Source organism: Pipistrellus hanaki, assembly GCF_964339955.1.
Source record: "Pipistrellus hanaki genome assembly, chromosome: 16".
NCBI classification, from domain to species: Eukaryota; Metazoa; Chordata; class Mammalia; order Chiroptera; family Vespertilionidae; genus Pipistrellus; species Pipistrellus hanaki.
The window spans coordinates 16,783,365-16,803,335 of NC_140518.1; the positions used below are offsets into that span (position 1 = coordinate 16,783,365).

The window sequence follows — 19,971 nt, forward strand, 5'->3', positions numbered from 1 at the left end:
TACTAAAATTCCCTCTTTCCGGCCACCCAGGGTCAGTGTAATGATTAACTGAGGTCCTGTATGTAGAAGCACTTTTATTTTTTCATTGAAATATATTCGGCGGATAGCATTGTGTAACCTGTTGATTTGATAACATTTATGTATTGTAATATTACTGTTGTAACAAGCACCTCTATCATGCCACGAAATTGCTTCGTTTTAGTGGTTGGAATAATTAATATCTAGTCTCTTAGCAACTTTGATGATTATAATATGATATTAAAAGAGAAGCACTTTTTAAAACAACAGATTTTAAAGATCTATGGTATTAGAATTATAAATTTGATATCATATGTATTGTTTAAATGCATTATCTATCACCCAGCTCTTAGTACCGTATAGTTTATAAATTGAGAATTATGTATCACAATACCTGCCTTTACCCTGATTTCTTAAGCCCATCTGTGGGATGTAAGTGGGAGGAATCTTTAAAATTAATGCCTGGAAAGAGCATAATATTAAAAACATGGCCTTTGGAAAATGATTCCTGGGCTAGAATTTACAGCCATATTCCTTATTTTGTCTCGGGATCTCTTTTGTAAAATTATCCCTACCTTTCCATGTTATGAGGAATAAATGAGACAATGTCAAGTGCTTACCTTAGCACAGGGCCTGGTACATGGTAAGCATCCAGACCATAGGGCTCTGATTTTATTTGTTGTATTATGAGAAAATTCTTAGTTTCTTTGGGAAACACATAGTTGTGCTCAGATTTCTACCTATGTACCAACTTGTAGTCATTATAAAATATGCACTTTTGGATTTTTTTTTTCTGTCCTGAAGGTGGTGATGAAGCATAATGCTGTAATAGAACATTTAAAACAGAAAAAGACCATGACTCCAGCTGAAAGAGAGGAGAATCAAAGGTAGGGAGAGGTGGTAACAGGGTTTCATTGTACGTCAGTCTCTCTCTTTTGAATCTGGACACACAGGTTCAGAATTTGTAGTTTTTTTGTTTGTTTGGTGGGTGTTTTTGTTAATCCTCATCTGAGAATATTTTTTCCATTGCTTTTTAGAGAGAGTGGAAGGGAGGGCGGGCGGAAGCACAGAGAAAGAAGTGATGTGAGAGAGACACATCAATTGGTTGCCTCTCACATTCGCCCCCACCAGGGCCAGGGATGGAGGCTGCACCCAAGGCATGTGGCCTTCCCTGGAGTTGAACCAGCAGCCTTTCAATCCTCAAGCCAGTGCTCTGTCCACTGAGCCAAATGGCTAGGGCTGAGTTTATAGTTTTTAATTTTGACTGAAGTTAATTCAGTGAGAACCCCTGGCACTAATAGGTTCTCATTGCCTTTTTTTTTTTTTTTTTTTTTTTTTAATATATTTTATTGATTTTGTACAGAGGGGAAGGGAGAGAGATAGAGAGCTAGAAACATCGATGAGAGAGAGTCATCGATCAGCTGCCTCTTGCACACCCCTACTGGGGATATGCCTGCAACCAAGGTACATGCCCCTGACCGGAATCGAACCCGGGTCCCTTCAGTCCCCAAGCCGAGGCTCTATCCACTGAGCAAACCGGTTTCAGCTCATTGCCTTTTTGAATCACTCTTTGAAGCTTTCCAATTACTCAAAGTTTGTGTCTCACCTGTAGAGACATCAAAAATCTTGTCTTAAGCCTTTCAGAAGGAAATGCCCAGCATTACATAGGTTGTGTATTTCTCCCTAGAATGATTGTCTGTAACCAGGTGATGAAGTATATTTTGGATAAGATAGATAAAGAAGAAAAACAAGCAGCGAAAAAACGAAAGCGTGAAGAGAGTGTGGAACAGAAACGTAGCAAGCAGAATGCTACCAAGCTCTCTGCACTGCTCTTCAAACACAAAGAGCAGCTCAAAGCAGAAATACTGAAAAAGAGAGCTCTCTTGGACAAAGACCTACAAATTGAAGTGCAGGTAAGATGGTATTTCCTTTCCTTCTCTGTCCAGTTTTTAACATTCCTTTCATTCTTTTCTCTCTTGAAATTTTGGTTAAGCTTAAAATTTTATCTTGTTTTCTAGAATTTACAGTTTTGTATATTCAATAAAAAGCTGTGGGGCATGTCTTAGAGATTTTTATATCTAAATGTATATTGTAATCTCTAAACCAAGCACTTTTAAGAGACTGGTCTGTTGACTAAAAACATTTGAGAAGTCTCTTGGGGATAGTTTTTATTCTCTGTGACACCATTTTGTCAGAAGTTATCAGGAGCCAAGTTTCACAAGAGAGGTACACAGAAAAACTGTGAACTAATGTTGAAAGAATGGAAAATAAAGTGCCCATTAAATAAGATCATATTTCTTCCTTGAGTTGTAAACTGATCTACCAGGCATTGCAGTTCTCTGCTTATTTGGGGAATTTATTGAAAAATGAAAGAAAACATCTATTCATACATATCTAAGCTTTTAAAGAAGAAAAAGAAAATTAGACTATATAAAGCATATAAAGTGCCTTTATATTTTAAGGTGAGAAATATTAAAATATTGATCAGCCAAAAAATCAGTATAACTCTAAGACATTACAGCTCTTCCCACTAATGTCAGAAACCAGATGACAGTGCCAAAAATCAGCATTACTATTTTAGATCCCTGGAAAGTCTAGCTAATATGTTAAGCCGAGAAAAAAAAAAGAAGATAAAGTTGTTATTGTGTAAGATATGATTATTATCTCAAAAGCCCAGAAAAGAAAAAGAATTAAAATTTATGAGAGAATTCAGTAAGGTTCTCAATTAATATCATGATTACAACCATTATTGAGATGTAATAAGCAAAAGAGCCAACTCACAGAAGCAACAGAATATATAACATATCACCTCCCACTTTAAATTAAGATATATTTTATAGATCTAATTTTTAGTGTAAAAATGGAAATAAAAAAAAATTGAATAAAATATGAGTCAATTTTTGTAATTTCAGCATAGGAAAAATCACTCCTAAGCATTTCAGATTTCAAATACCACAAAGGAGAAAGATAGATTTGATGACATAGAAAATTCTTATTTGGGTGGGGAAATACCATAAACAGCATTGTAAAACAGATAGGAGGGGTGGGGGATTGTGACATTTATGTCAGAATTAGTATTCCTAAAATTTAAAGAGCTCTTAAGTCAATAAGTAAAAGATAGCACTAATTAACTATATAAGGGGAATTCTTTCGCAATATACATGTAAATCAAAATACTATAATGTACACTTTAAATATTTTATGATTTTGTAAGTTACACCTCAATAAAGCTGAAAAAAAAACTTTTTAATATATTTTATAGAGAGGAAGGGAGAGGGATAGAGAGCTAGAAACATCTATGAGAGAGAAACATCGACCAGCTGCCTCCTGCACAACCCCTACCGGGGATGTGCCCGCAACCAATGTATATGCCCCTGACCGGAATCGAACGTGGGACCTTTCAGTCCTCAGACCGACGCTCTACCACTGAGCCAATCCGGTTTTGGCAAAGCTGAATTTTTTTAAAAAAAAAAACTCTAATAGAAGATTTTTAAGACACAAAAATAAGTAGATTTCAAATCTGTCAAATAGCAATAAACAAATGGTATTCAGCCTAATAATGAAAATACTATTTTTCTAGAGAATGTATTTCTCTAGAAACCATGTATTTCTAGAGAACATTTCATTGGTGTGTATAAAATGACTAAAATGTGAATACTCTTTGATCCATAATTTTACTTCGAGAACCATCTGAGAAACAACGAGGCAAGATACAGGAGCAAGGACATAATGAACATTAACCATAACAGTAATCTGGACTCAGCCCTGAGTCCACAGGAGATTGGTTATCAGTGTTTCTCACAGGAGCACTGTGAGCCCTTCGCCAGGCCAGTGTTGGACACTGTAGAAAGTCTAGCACTCGGTTCCCAATGCTAGTAGCTTTCCCTTCATTGTAACCAGCAAAAGAGTGACCCTGTCCCCCCTCCATACAGACTAAGCACTGAATGTGTTTTGGAGTGTCCTCACAATGGTCAGCGTAGGATTAGTGCTTTTTGTTTTTAATTTTTCGGGGAAATCCTCATAAATATTTGTAGGTTGCAGAATAGTATTTATAGAGTGATGTAGGTTGTAGAATGTAGGAGAAAGATAGATTTGATGACATAGGTTGCAGAATAGTATTTATAGAGTGATGTATTTATTCAACAAATATTTATTTAACATTTGGGTATTTCACATACTGCTCCTGCTCTCTATTTTGCACAAGGTAGGGAAATATTTGTAATATGTATCCTTTTTGAATAAATGAATGAATGAATGAATGAATGAACATACAAACATACATTTAAATGTCTTTCAAAGCAATTACCTTTATCCAATAAGTAAAAATTATATATAAATTTATACTACCCAAAGATGACCATTTTATTTATTTATTTATTTATTTATTTTTAATGTGTTTTTATTGATTTCAGAGAAAGGAGGGGAGAGGGAGAGGGAGAGAGGCAGAGAAACATTAATGATGAAAATCATTGATCGGCTGCTTCCTGCACGCCTCCTACTGGGGATCAAGCTCGAGACCCTAGCAGGTGCCTTGACCAAATCAAACTGTGATTTCCTGGTTCATAGGACCACTGAGCCACACTGGCTAGGTCAGTGGTCGGCAAACCACGGCTTGCGAGCCGCATGCGGCTCTTTGGCTCCTTGAGTGTTCTAACGCCACTTCTTCAAAATAGACTGGCCCAGGCCAAAAACTGACTTCTGCGCATGGGCTACGAAGATTCAGTCACTCTGTATGTGCGCGCCCACACGTGGTATTTTGTGGAAGAGCCACACTCAAGGGGCCAAAGAGCCGCATGTGGCTCTGGAGCCGCAATTTGCCGACCACTGTGCTAGGCAAAGATTACCATTTTTTTTCGTTTGTTTATTTATTTATTTTAATGAATTTTAAATATATTTTTATTGATTTCAGAGAGGAAGGGAGGCGGGGAATGAGAGAGAGAGAAACATCAATGATGAGAGAGAATCATTGACCAGCTCCTGCATGCTCCCAACTGGGGATCGAGCAGACAAACCAGGCATGTGCCCTTGACCAGAATTGAACCTGGACCCCTTCAGTCTGCAGGCTGATGCTCTATCCACTGAGCCAAACTGGCTAGGGCCAAAGATTACCATTTTAAAGTAATTATAGAATATACCTTGTTTGTAATATTTGTATTCATATAAACACATTGTATATAAAACAGTCACAGTGGAGACAACATAATACTGAACATTTTTCTGCATTCACTATACTATGCAAACATTTAAAGATGTTACTATTGTAAATATTCTTTTGTACAGTTAATGGTGTTCTTTTTGACAGTTTATTATCTAATGCAGAAAAATTCTACATTAAGAAAATAATCAGCATTATTTTAACTAGAACTTATTGCTAAGATAATTTGCTTTGAAGGACAACATCTTACAAAATACAGAAGCATGTCATTATGACATCATACAGAATAGTTTCTCTGCCTTAAAAATGTCCCGTGTTTCACCTTTTCATCCCCCTCTGCTTGTCTTTTTTATCAAGTAATTTACTCTTCTTTTTTTTTTTCACTTTAAATTATTTTATTCAAGAAGGTAGGAGGACAGACGGGGGACTAAGTTGAACCCTAAGACCCTGTTTACTAATTTTTTTTTAATTCAGTTTTTTTATTTTTCTGATAATTTACAAAATGTGGCCATTCTGTAATTTAGCCACAGCCTTCACTTCCAAGTGACTTCTTCATTGGGTCTCAGTTCTCTTTTAAATAACAAACTCTTGTTCCGGAAGGCAGTTAGCTTTTCTTCACTCTTTCGGTCTAGATAACATCCAACGACAAATCCCATAGGGACAAGTATATGTACCCAGTGGTCACGCACAAGCTGAATTAAGTTCATCCTGAATGCTGTGGCCTCGGTGCCAGCCCAACCCCAAGACCAAGGGCAATGCACCCTGTTTACTAATTTTTTTTTAATAGAACTTTATATCTTCATTTGCCTCTCAAATTCTCAAACATATAAACTTTTTGTCATTGCCCTATAAAATTAATTTCATATGGAGTGAATGCATATTTGGTTATTGATTTTGTTGGTAGTCTTTTTTCACATTACATGTTTTCATTTGGTTTTGCATTTGGTATTTTAAGTGATAGGCTTTGGTTTGGTTTCCTCTCTTAAAGTCCATTGTAGCCGAGCCAACACTTAAAATCAAACAGGGAGCCTGCTCACTATCCAGCTCCTACGAAGCTTGAGCCCCCTTCTTCCTGTTCCAGTTGTGGGTTACCACTTCCTACTTCCCCGTCTGGAGCCCAAAAGCCTGCAGTTCTAACCCTGTCCAGTTTTATGTCTCCGTTCCATAGCGACATTTATATTGTATTCAAGCATAGCTGTGTCTCTTCAGTTTTCTCTTTTTTTATACTTTATAAGCATTGATGTGTTCTTTTTTTAAAATATATCTTATTGGTTTCAGAGAGGAAAGGAGACGGGGGGAAGAGAAAGAAACATCAGTAATCAGAAAGAATCATTGATGGGCTACCTCCTGCACGCCTTCCACTCGGGATGGAGCCCCCATTCTGGGCCTGTGCCCGTGACCAGAATTGAACCTGGGACCTCTCAGTCCACAGGCCAACACTCTATCCACTAAGCCAAACTGGCCAGGGCTCATTAGTATGTTCTTGACTAGGGAATCAAGGTGTATACCCACTATACTGTCTTAATGATCTTGATTTTCCTGCAGTGATCTTGTTACATTTTATAAACCATGTTATTAAAATGAAACTTTTAAAAATATATATATATTTTATTGATTTTTTACAGAGAGGAAGAGAGAGGGATAGAGAGTTAGAAACATTGATGAGAATCATCGATCAGCTGCCTCTTGTACACCCCCTACTGGGGATGTGCCCGCAACCAAGGTATATGCCCTTGACCAGAATTGAACCTGGGACTTTTCAGTCCGCAAGCTGACGCTCTATCCACTGAGCCAAACCAGTTTTGGCTAAAATGAAACCTTTAATGAAAGATTTACTTTCACCCCTAGGAGAAAGTTCAGACTTTCTTTTTAAATAGAGAAGGGCTGTTGAATAGCCACAGAGCTTTATCTTCTCATTTACAAGACTATCTTGATTACATGGAGAAAATAGATTTATTAAATCTAGACCATTCAGGTTTATTTGTTAGAATATTTGTGATGCTTAAAAGCTCAGTTATAACTATGTTTTATTTACACCAAGTTTGTTCATGGATACCAGTCCCAGTGGTTTTTCTCAGACTAAGTTGTTATACTGGGTAGCAGAGGTGTGCTTGTAAAGTATTTCAAATGAAAAAAGAAAAAGGATTTTAATTTATAGGAAAATCTGTAATAAGAAAATGCTCTCCCTGCAGCCTTAAATTCTAGTCATGGCTGCATAAGAAACAAGGTGGCTGTTGTGACTGGGTTTGAGGTACAGCACAAGCATGGGTGTTTGGGGTTATTGCAGCTCCCTCACGTCAGGTTGAACTACGGAGCTATTGCGACAAGGGGTTAATGTGACATCCGCTGGCCAGTTTGTGCATTGACATAAGTCAAATGATAGTCTTGTATTGTCTTTAATTGACACTAGGAAGAGCTCAAGAGAGACCTGAAAATTAAGAAAGAGAAAGAAATGGTGCAGGCCACTGCAGCAGCCACCACCCCGCCTGCAGCGCCTCCTGCGCCTCCAGCCCCTCCGCCTTCGCCTCCGCCTCCGCCTCCGCCTCCGCCTCCCCCGCCGCACTCGGGGCCGCAGGCCACGGCCACGGCCTCGGCCACGCTGCCTGCGGCTTCTCAGAAGAGGAAGCGAGAAGAGGAAAGAGACTCGAGCTCCAAGTCCAAGAAGAAGAAAATGATTTCTACTACCTCAAAGGAAACTAAGAAGGACACAAAGCTTTATTGTATCTGTAAAACGCCTTACGATGAATCTAAGTGAGTAGATCCTTTTGAGCTCTAGTTTATTTTCTTAAAGGTTAGCCGTTAATCTTCCAGTTTTGAAGGAAATGAGTATATTGGTAGCGACATAAAGGAAAATAGTTCAAAGAAAGGGTAATAGTGTTTAATCTCTGGTCTTGCATCTGATATTCTTAACTTTGATGCTAGCAAATAAAAGTTTATTTCTCGTGTTCATGATTCGTGTTTGTCCTTCATATTCTTTTTCTGTCAAAAACAAGCTTTCTGTTGCTCCTTGGCTTTCTCCTCTTCTCTCTGAATTAACTCCAAATCAGTCAGTAGTGCTGTCTGGAGGAGGAGGTGTGTGATTATAGCTGCCAGAGTGCAGCGCGTCCTTTCTAGAATCTGTTCACAACCCCTATACAGATTCCAGGGACTGTGAATCTGAATGGTGCAGGAGGTTTCAAGCTTGAGTGCCTTTGGGTTTTTGTTGTTTAATTTTTTAAATATATATTTTATTGATTTTTTTTTTTGCAGAGAGGAAGGGAGAGGGATAGAGAGAGCTAGAAACGTTGATGAGAGAGAAACATCGACCAGCTGCCTCCTGCACACCCCCTACTGGGGATGTGCCTGCAACCAACATGCCCTTGACCGGAATCAAACTTGGGACCTTTCAGTCCACAGACCTACGCTCCCGGTTTCGGCTGTTGTTTAATTTTAATCAATTCTATGTGTTTTTTTTTTTATATTGGAATGGTATAACTATTATTTTTGTCAAAGTTCCCACTTTCTTATTGGGGAAAAAGTGAGAGAAATAAAAAAAAACAAACACGTGTTCCTTTTATCCATTCCTCAATTAAGACACTCAAAAAATCGAATAAGCATGGCAGCTGGAAGCTGTTTTTGACAGTTGTGACTTGTATTTGGTAATATATATGAGATTTTAGAGATGCTGGTCTATAAATGTACTTTTATTTTTTTAACATTGTCTTTTAACTAAGTATTTAACTTCCATTTTGAACAATTAAATGTAGGCCAGCTTTTAAAATCCAAAATTAATCACAAGATTATTTTATAGTACTGAAATGTTTGATTGTGCTAAAAAATATGATCATTTAGAATTAGGAATGCTTAATGTCTACTTTAAATGGATGCCTAATCCATTTCTAAAATAAAATTATCTCTTTAATGATGTTTACATTGCAACCTTGAAGCTGCTTTGGTGGTGCTATTTAATTTATAATCTGCAAGTGCTAGATCAAAAGTTTCTATTGGTAAACTTAGCTGTGTGTTTAGTTAAACCCAGATCAGTTTAGGCATCTTCACTTTTCATTGTCTTACTTTACTGGAAATTATACATAATGTAAAAAGTGGAGCCCTATTAACTGATTTTTCCCTTAGTTTAATACAAGTGTGCCTCCCTTTAAGCAAAATATACTGAATGATTTGTAGAATAAAACAGAGTATGATTTACAAAAATATCTGCTTATGGAATTTCTTTAAATAACAGTCTTCTTTGGCCTACTTAAAATATTAAGATCACAGAAATGTATTGTATGTAATATCTAAGTTGCATAAAATGAGGCACACGTGTACATGTGCTCATTGTATTGAGATTGCCTCATTATTTTGTGTATATTTCATATTTTTCAGTTTGTCATTAACATTTCAGTATACCAGGTTCACTCACTCCCTGTTTGAGTTTGGATGAGTTAGTGTTTTTTTAAGGAGTATTTTGTAACCTTTCGTATCAAACTAGCTTGGTTTGGAAATCTAGTGAGAGTGACTAAAACCTGAAATACACGTCCTGAGCTTATTTCCAGAACATACAACCCACCATCTGGTGAAGGCAACCCAAAAACACTTTGGTGGCCCCCACCGGTAGCTGTGAAAATCCTGCGGAAGTCATAATTCCAAACAAATCAAGTTAGTGGTTAATAGATAAGCCACGCAACCATGTATTATTCCTCAACTTTCATAAAGTTTGAAGCTCGAGTACAACCACTATTTCTCTAGGTGAATTGACCAAGGAATCCCTTGCTAGAACCAATGGTATCAGCAAGGCCAGTCTGGTTCCTTATGATCCATACATGAACTAATTCTTCCTGTGACTTTCATGTGAGGTTTCCTATCCAGTGCCTGTCAACACTTGCATACACACGTGTTTGTCATAGAGACACTTTCCATTTTGTCATTTGGGATCTTGTTTTCAAAAGCCTCGGTAACCCTGTATGTGATCAGCCCTCACACAGCTGTTCCACACCTACACAGCCCCACCCTGCCAAGTACTGTTTTGGATAACTGTCCTTACACTCTGCACCGTGTACCCTGGTTTTTATTTGAAACAATTTCTTACAGTTAATTAACCTGGCCACTCCACATTGTCTCACCCATTGTATTGACTGAAAAACTGGCCCCTGTCATAATCTGTCACAATTAGATTAAATTACAACATTTATTTAGTAGAATTGAATTACTACAGGTACCTTTCTTAGTTTTCTTCTTCATATCATTTTTTTGATCATTTATCTTCTACACCTGGCTGGCCTGCATGTTCCTTGTAGTGTAACTTCTATTTGGTGTTTGCGCTTTGCTTTGTTTTCAAATTTAAATTGTGAGATACATTTTCAAACCTATCTAAGAAACAGCCCTGATTTTGACATGGCTTCTGTGGCATAGGTTTGATAGATGTAAGTCTTTGATGCTTTGGCTTCGGTTTTTGTGCCTGTTACAGTTTTACACACATTCATTAAGAGGCAGACATTACCATCAGTGTGTTCTTTATTTTTTCCAATTCCAGTATGTTTTTAAAGACTCATATTTCACTAAACAGTGTATTTGTTGAAATTGATGTGAGTGACTTTATGTGTTCACACTTGATACAGTCAGATGCTGTAGTTTGCCAGGGGTAGAATGGTCGGATTCAGGATGTTTAGCTGACACATTGCAGAAAGTTATCCTGTAAGAAAGTGAATCAGGGCAGGGAAGACAGATTTAAGTACCATGCAGCTCAAAATGACAATCACATTGTCATTTTCATTGTGAATACTTTTAGGTTCTATATTGGCTGTGATCTTTGTACTAACTGGTATCATGGAGAATGTGTTGGCATCACAGAAAAGGAGGCTAAGAAAATGGATGTGTACATCTGTAATGATTGTAAACGGGCACAAGAGGGCAGCAGTGAGGAATTGTACTGTATCTGCAGAACACCTTATGATGAGTCACAGTGAGTTCTGATAAGAGCATCATATTTAATAATTTAGGAAGCCAAATTGCTCTGTCTGATTACTTATTTATTTTAAAATGAAAAGCAAGATATTTTCTGCATATATTATACACTTACATTACAAATTCCTTTCCATTTTTTTTCTCTTCTTCCCTCTTTACCTCCCCTTCAAAATTTATGTTGCTTCTTAGTGAATGTTTGAGATTTATTGGGGAAAATATGGTTTAATGGTAGACTTGATTCTTCAATATGTAACAGAAATTAATGAGATTAAAATAGCCTGCCTTGTTTGGACTTCATCAGTGTTTGAAAGGCACTTTTTTGTGGGATAGAAAAATAATAATTTGGGTACAAGCTCTGAGACTTTGTTTTTAGCTTCCAGGATTTTGAACTCCCAGTTGGGTGGCCAATATCAGCTTCCCATTTGATATGGTATTTGTTGAAATATTTTTGGCTTTGTTTTGAGCTTTAAAGACAATTAAAATGTTTTACATTTTTCTTCATATTGGTTCTCTAATATAATACAGTGTCCTTAATAAATTTTTAATGCTTGTTTTTAACATCGGAAATACTAGATTAACACATAGGAATGTCAACCTTCAAAACTATTAAAATAATTATAATACTAAATCTTTATATCCTAGGGTTAGAGTATTTTCAGATGCATGCATTATTACTTTTTAAAATAAATGATAAGTAATTTGAGCCCATCTGTTTTGAACTCACATTTCCATTTCGGATCTTGCAGATTTTATATTGGCTGTGATCGGTGTCAGAATTGGTACCATGGGCGCTGTGTTGGCATCTTGCAGAGTGAGGCAGAGCTCATTGATGAGTATGTCTGTCCACAGTGCCAGTCAACAGAGGATGCCATGACAGTGCTCACGCCACTGACAGAAAAAGACTATGAGGGTTTGAAGAGGGTGCTGCGCTCTCTCCAGGTGAGAAGCCGCTCCGTGTGCCGCCTTTGAAGATGAGATCCACCAGCGTGACTTTGGAAACACTCCTAGAGTCTGAACTTGCCAATCTTGGACTACCTGACTATTCACTGACTCCCAGCCAATCGAGTCAAGGGCTCCACCATCTTCAGTCCTTCACATGCCAATGTGGCTGAGGTTTCCACAGCCACACAGTAGCTCAGCTGCTCTTTACCAACACTTATATTTAAAATGGCTCACTTTTTTTTTTTTTTAATAAGATACTTTATTTACTCAAGACATCAGTGTTAGACTGACACTCTGTTGTAATCACAGGCGGGAGGATGGGAAGAACTGAAAGGAGAACAATAGTTTCAGCACGGGGTCAGATGTTATTTAACATCACATTTCTGCCACCTCGTTTAGCCACATTAGCCAGCAGTGCTGACCATTTCACACTTTGCCTTCTTATAAATTAAATTTATTGGTTTTAGCAAGAGTGGGGAAAGAAGAGAAAGGAAGAGACATAGCTTTGTTCTACTTATTGATAATGCATTAGTTGGTTCTTTTAAATGTATTTTTATTGATTTTTAGAGAGAGGGGAGGGAGAAGAATAGAAACATCAATGAGAGAAACATCATTGATCAGCTGCCTCCTGCACGCCCCCCACTGGATATCAAGGCCCACAAACCCCAGGCCTGTACCCTGACTGGGAATCAAACCAGCAACCTTTTGGTTCATGGCTCAACACTCAAACCCTGAGCCACACTAGCCGGGCCATTGGTTGATAATTTTATGTTCCCTTCCTGGGATTGCACCTTCAACCACGGCTTATCAGGTCAATGCTCTAACCAACTGAGCTACCCAAACAGGACTTCCATTCCACACGTTGAACCCACCTCATCCCGTTTTATGGGTGTGATTATAGTGCCGGCATCATTCAATTGGCAAGTCATCATGCCAGCTTTCTTTACTCCTAAACTAGTGCTTCAAACCCCGTCCCCTCATGCCAAGGTCCTGAGATCACTCTTTGAAAGCCATTATTATAGAGTATGCCCATCTGAGATAATTCGTGACTAGAGCAGAATTATAAACAATATTATCTGTGCAGTTTAAGACTTTTGGAGTTTAAGCATTGATTGGTGCAGTAATTTCAATGGGAATTTAAGTGGAGACAATAAGAATGGCCTGTTTTTTCCTTGTAGGCCCATAAGATGGCCTGGCCCTTCCTGGAACCAGTGGATCCTAATGATGCACCAGATTATTATGGTGTTATTAAAGAGCCTATGGGTAAGTACTTGAGTGGAATATGGAGGGTTTTTTTTTTTTCCAAGTCTCAGTAGATATTTCATTTCTTACCTATAAAATTAATATATCATGAGGATATGTTGAGCAGTCTTGATAAGAGTATAAATTAGTGTGGTAACTTATAGGATAAATTACTAATATGTATTAATGTTTAAGTGCACATACCCTTGGAGCCAGCAGTTTGATTTCTTAGGGTTTGCATGTGCACAAATATGATGTTCATCATACAGTGTTTATAATTGCAAAAATACTGGAAATGAGATAGATGGCCCTTAGAAAAGGAGTAGCCAAATCAAATGACATGTAAGTAGAGTATTATTCAGCTATGGAAAAGAATGAATGGGTCGTGTCAGTCGGAGCCTCTCATCCTGTCTCCTCTTCCTCATCTTTTGGAAGGAGAGCCATTTGATGGACACACAGTGGAGATCAAAGAGAAAATAGCCTTATTTCGGGGGTGGTGGTTTATAAGTTACAGCTACAAGTGATTATATTAAGATGGAAAGCTCCAGTGATTATATTAAAAAGTAGAGACCTGGTGCATAAATTAGTGGACGGTGGGGTCACGCACCTGGCCGGCGATAGAGGTCTATCGGCGGTGGAGGGGTGCTAAGGTGGCTATGGGAGCACACTGACCGCCAGGGAGTAGCTCCTGCATTGAGCGTCTGTCCCTTGAATCCTTGAATCCTTGCATATGTTTCAGATTTGTATAATCTGCTTTAGATAGATTGGTAGGTAAATAATTCTACTTCTAAAACTAACACAGGTTAATTGTAGAAAATTTAGGAAATAACGAAAAAATGAGGAAAGATTAAGTACACCTTTCGTCTTTTCCTCACTGAATTCCACTACATTTTGTTGTATGTGCATTAAAATTGAGATTATATAATGATCTGTTTGGTACACATCTTCCTGTCATTAATCTCCAACAGCAAGATTTTTAATGGCTTTATATAGTCTGTAAGTTGAATATACCTCAAGTTACTTAACCAAAATTATTTTCTTGAAGATTTAAGACTATTTTGTTATCTTTTTTTCTTTATTATTACCACACAGATAAACATCATCTTATGTAAGTATGTACATAGAGACAATATAGATCTCCAAAACATACTGTTGAAAGAAAAATGAAAGTTAGAAAACAAATGGGGAGTGGATATAGGGACATTTGTAATAGTGTCTACAATAAAAAAAAAAAAAAGAGAGAGAACAATTCCTAGGTTTTATGCAGTAAACAATTATATGTATTCTAAGGGTACATAAATGTCTTTAGAAATACCAAAAGCGGGTGGCGGAAATATAGCCTGGCTGTCATGGCTCAGTGGTTGAGCATCAACCAAGAGAGTGGTCACAGGCTCGATTCCCAGTCAGGGCACATGCCTGGGTTGGGCTTCAGTAGGGTACATGCAGTAGCATCTGATTGATGATGTTTCTCTCCCGTTGAGGTTTCTATCTCTCTATTTCTCTCCCTTCCTCTCTTTAAAATCAGTTGGTTAGAGCATTATCCCAATGTACCAAGGTTGCAGGTTCAATTCCCAGTCAGGCCACATACAAAAAACAACCAGTGAATGCATAAATAAAGGGGTACAAGAAATCAATGTACATCTTTTGTCTAAAAATCAATTAAAGTTTAAAACGAAAAAGAAAAGCTAGTCAGGCTGTAAGTACCCAGAAGTTAAGTACAAAAATGATAATATCCTAGAATGATATGTGAAGTATTTTACTTTTTCATAACCTACACAGAATAGATGTGTCCAGATCGTGCTTGGACCTTCCCAGGCTGTTAGGTGCACCTTTGTAGTTGTCCGTATAAATGGAAACGATAAGATTTGCATGTGTGTACATGTTAAAGCAATGTGACATAAAATTTTCCATTTTAACTATTTTTATGATTTTAATTTTTTACCTAAAATTTTTATCCACCTAGAATTATTTTGGCTTTTAATGTGAGGTGGAATTTTTCTCTTCAATGTTTGATAGATTACATTTTCTCATTGCTTTTATTTTTCAAATCTGAAAATAATCATTGAGATTTAGTTTAGAATTGTGTCTCTCTCAGTCAATTCTAGATTAATTTTTTTTTTTTTTTTTTATTGATTTTTTACAGAGAGGAAGGGAGAGAGATAGAGAGCTAGAAACGTCGATGAGAGAGAAACATCGACCAGCTGCCTCTTGCACACCCCCCACTGGGGATGTGCCCGCAACCAAGGTACATGCCCCTGACCAGAATTGAACCCGGGACCTCTCAGTCCACAGACCGATGTTCTACCACTGAGCCAAACCGGTTTCGGCTTTAGATTAATTTTTGATCATTGTCCTTTTACTCATACCAGGATTATAAAACTAGAGATTTTATTCTTAATTCTGGATTTCCCCCTTTTCTTTGTACATATGATAGTTATATTTAATTGTGTGCCTGTGAAAATGCATTATACTTAAATATGTATTGATCATGTTATTTAAAACTAATTGAATAAAGAGCTGTTCTCTGTACTTAACTGAAAATAAAAGAGCCTTCTTAGCAGTAGCCAAAATTTTTACATCAGGCCCCCAAACAAAAACAAAAAGTGCCCCTATTTTCTTCAAGAACTTAAAGCCTGAATGGTGAGTCAGTTTGGGCGGAAATACATATTCTTGTGAGTCAGAACTGTGAGCAGTATTCACATTGGAATAACCTTAAAGCTTTGAAAATGTTTTACATTTTGTGTTTTTAAGACCTTGCCACCATGGAAGAAAGAATACAAAGACGATATTATGAAAAGCTGACGGAATTTGTGGCAGATATGACCAAAATTTTTGATAACTGTCGTTACTATAATCCAAGTGACTCCCCTTTTTACCAGTGTGCAGAAGTTCTTGAATCATTCTTTGTACAGAAATTGAAAGGATTCAAGGCTAGCAGGTAAGCAGATGTGTTCATTGTTCTGAATTAATTCAGCTCCGCAAACTTTTTTTTAAAATTTTATTTGAATTTTTACAGAGAGGAAGGGAGAGGGATAAAGAGTTAGAAACATAGATAAGAAACACTGACCAGCTGCTTCCTGCACACCCCCTACTGGGGATGTGCCCACAACCAAGGTACATGCTTTTGACTGGAATCGAACCTGGGACTCTTCAGTCCGCAGGTCAACACTCTATCTGCTGAGCCAAACTGGTCAGGACTATTCCTCAAACTCTTTATACTACTATTGTATCAAAGGAATCAGCCAATAAAGTTTATGGTAAATTTTAACCTTAACATTAAGAATCCTTTAAAAAAAAAAATAAGAATAAGACTAACATTATGATATACTGCCAAGGACAAGAGGACAGAGTCATAATGAGAGATTGCTGAGTTAGTTTGTGATCTAATTAGAATTAATGTCATTTTTTAGAATTAAAAAAGCATTTATCAAATGCTTGCCGAAAGCAAGACGTTCTCTTACATGCACTGCACGTACAAAGATAGTAGTAGTAAGTCAGAGCTCTTGGACCATCTCACAGAGAAGGAAAGGGACCTCTTTAGGTGCAGGAGGGGAGACAATGAAAGGGGAATGTAAGTATTTTCTCCTTAGTTGATGTTTGCTATGTCTTTGAAATCACAAAATGTTTCTTTTTCTCTATGGACAAAACCAGATTTTTAAGTCCACAGACCTTTTCTTGGAACCTCTAGTAACAGAAAACATTGAGCAACTTTGCATCATGTTCATGTGCTGTGACTTTCGTTACCTCTGTTCTAACCCCCAGCCCTCCTCTGGAGCCCATGACGTCCTTCCTTCCATGGAAGCCCAGCTTCCAGTCCCATGGTAGCTGCCACCCCTTCCCAGCCCCTGAGATTTCGTTATTCGCGCTCTCCCATTCACCACCCCACAAGCCTGCTTGTCCCTAGAAATTCAGTTGGGTAGATCTTGGCTGGGTTGGGGCCTGAGGACTCCCAACGGCTCCCCATACCAGAGTGGAAGAGCCAGTGCTCTACTTAGTGAGTTCCCCCCGAGGGAAATCTGAAGGGTGTTTTTGTCTCCTTTTTCTGTAGCAAGTTATACCAAGAAGTGCATTTTAGAGTCAGTTTACCTACCATAAATGAAGGACAGCCCAGCCGAAGTATCCAATTGTCTTCTAGCAAAGGATCAAAAACAGTAGGCAAGGAAGGGCGGAGGAAAGCAGGTATGTAGGCAGTCAGGCTGCAGACAAGGAACCAAGAGACTTGACAAAATCTCTAAAACTTGCCCTTTTATCATCCCTTCTGTGTTAACCCATTTGCGGTAAAACTTAAAATGGAAGAGGATTTATTCAATATGACAGAATCCCCAGAAAACTAACAATAAAGGAATAAAAAGGGATAGACTAAGAATAGTGAAAAGAATATGGTAGACGTTAGTTAGCTAATGAGATTTCAACAGATTCTGGGAGACAGAATGCAGGTGGAAGAGGACCGATTGATGAAGCCGGGCAGGCCTCAGCCCAGGCTCCTCCAGGAGGGCTCTTCAGCAGAAACGGCAGCTTACTGCCCAGTTAGAAGCCCAGAGGGCCTCCAGCACTGAGGTTCTGGACTCACACGGAAGACCAGAGAGAAGAGAAAGGGAGGGAATAACACAGATGCTCCACGACTTATTGTACAATGGGGTTTCGTCCCAGCAAATCTATCGTAATCGAAAGTATCCTGTCGAAATGCATTTATTAATACAGCTTAGCTTCACCTGTTTCTACTGAGTGCACAACCCTTTTGCACCTTTGTAAAGTCAAAACATTATTGAGTCGAATCATCGTAAGCCAGAGACCTTCCGCCCCAGTGTGCAGACCTGTGTAGAAGTCCAAGAAGCTGGAAGAGCAGGATTCTTCTTTAAAGAAATGGATCACACCTCAGGGCATTCGAGTCGGCAGAAGAGAATGGGACCCAGAGGAAAGTGCCCTGGCCTCTGGAAGGTCCAGTCCTCAGCCCCCTCGTTCTGAACTGTGGCTCTCAACAGGGATAATTCGTCCAATCCCCAGCTCTCAGGGGATGTAGCAATTCCTGGAGACGTTTTTGTTGTGGTTACACTTAGAGGAGGGAAGTGGTACTGGCATCTGTAAGTAGAGGCCAGGGATGCTGCTAAACATCCTACAATGCACAGGACGCTCCCACAAACAGAATATCCAGCTCCAAAGTGTCAATAGTGAGGTTGGAAACCATGATCTAAAGCAAAAAATCCTGCCTGCCAGCCCTACACATACACACAGGGCTCTCGGGTACCTATCTAGTCCGTTAACTTTCTTACCTGCGAACTTACAGCCAGGGCAGGCAGGTGCATACGGAGAACCTGCAGTGTGAATGAGGAAGGTCATGTAGCAGTAAAATAGATCCCAGAGAGAGCTTTAAAAAGAGCCTCTCAATGAATAGAATAGAAGCCTCTAAAGCATGGCCTGAGACTTTAGAAGATACTCTAAATGGTGAACAGAATATTAGGAATAAAGAACAATCTGAGGGGAAGGAGTGATTGGAAAAAAAATTTTGTTGATTGCGAACAGTAAAGTTCAGATCAAGAAACTCCCGCAGTGTAAAGAACAGAAAGACAAGGAGATGAAAAATATGAAAGAAAAAAGATGTTTTAGAGTATCAAAATTCCAAAAAGAAAATATAGAGAAGACAAAGGAGAGAAAATGATCAAAAGACTAATATAAGAAAAGTTTCCTGAGCTCCAGCAGGTTTGGCTCAATGGATAGAGCATCGGCCTGCGGACTGAAGGGTCCCAGGTTCGATTCCAGCCAAAGGCATGTGCCTTGGTTGTGGGCACATCCCCAGTAGGGGGTGTGCTGGAGGTAGCTGATCGATGTTTCTCTCTCATCAATGTTTCTAATTCTCTCCCTTCCTCTCTGTAAAAAAACAATTTTATATATATACATATACATATATATTAACCTGTTAACCGAGAGGGACCTATAAATACGTCAAACGTAAACAATATCGGGAACGGGTAGGATGTATGAATACGTCCTTGAAATATATGTTGCGCCCCGAGAGGGACGGTATATATTTTTTGTAATCTTTTTGTTTTTAATATTTTATTGATTTTTTTACAGAGAGGAAGGAAAGGGGAGGGATAGAAAGTTAGAAACATCGATGAGAGAGAAACATCGATCAGCTGCCTCTTGCACACCCCCCACTGGGGATGTACTGGCAACAAAGGTACATGCCCTTGACCGGAATCGAACCCGGGACCTTTAGGTCGGAAGGCCGACGCTCTATCCACTGAGCCAAACCGGTTTCGGCTATTTTTTGTAATCTTTATCATTGTTTGTAAAATTTATGATTTTTTAATTCAACCTGTCCATTTTTTTTTTGTCAGTATTCTTTTCTTTTTTCTTTTTTGTCGGTATTCTTTTTTATTTTATTTTTTTTGTAATTTTGTATTTTCCTTTGTGCTTTATATACATAAATAAACGAATATATATATATATATTTCATTAATTTTCATTAAATATAAATAAATAAATAAAAATAATATGAAATTACATCCTCCGGGCATGACATACTGACACGTCCTAGTGAAAGAGTATGCGCCCGTTACAGGTTGCGTCATTAAAAAGGGAACTCCCCGGTTAACAGGTTAAAAAAGAAAGAAAGAAAAGTTTCCTGAGCTAATGAGAAGCAAAAGACTTCAAATCCAAGCAAATACGTT

At 38.2% G+C, this 19,971-nt stretch overlaps 2 protein-coding genes across 20 annotated transcripts in view; one reads left to right on the forward strand and one right to left on the reverse strand.

The window, feature by feature from the left end:
• The window catches only part of BPTF (bromodomain PHD finger transcription factor), a 99,423-nt gene that overhangs the window by 75,678 nt on the left and 3,774 nt on the right, over window positions 1–19,971 (forward strand). For 11 of the 19 annotated variants that reach the window (XM_084864131.1, XM_084864116.1, XM_084864125.1 and 8 more), the window contains 7 exons: window positions 823–905; window positions 1,706–1,931; window positions 7,584–7,924; window positions 10,941–11,114; window positions 11,863–12,055; window positions 13,237–13,321; window positions 16,052–16,238. In XM_084864131.1, the coding sequence (XP_084720257.1) occupies window positions 823–905; window positions 1,706–1,931; window positions 7,584–7,924; window positions 10,941–11,114; window positions 11,863–12,055; window positions 13,237–13,321; window positions 16,052–16,238 (1,289 nt within the window). The remainder of the gene's footprint in view (window positions 1–822; window positions 906–1,705; window positions 1,932–7,583; window positions 7,925–10,940; window positions 11,115–11,862; window positions 12,056–13,236; window positions 13,322–16,051; window positions 16,239–19,971) is intronic. The other 8 variants (XM_084864126.1, XM_084864118.1, XM_084864122.1 and 5 more) reach the window with 1 other exon arrangement.
• On the reverse strand, window positions 5,632–5,945 carry LOC311610504 (NADH dehydrogenase [ubiquinone] 1 beta subcomplex subunit 1). Its single transcript, XM_084861834.1, has one exon. It carries the CDS (start codon window positions 5,878–5,880, stop codon window positions 5,707–5,709), a length of 174 nt encoding a protein of 57 aa, XP_084717960.1. The 5' UTR covers window positions 5,881–5,945; the 3' UTR covers window positions 5,632–5,706.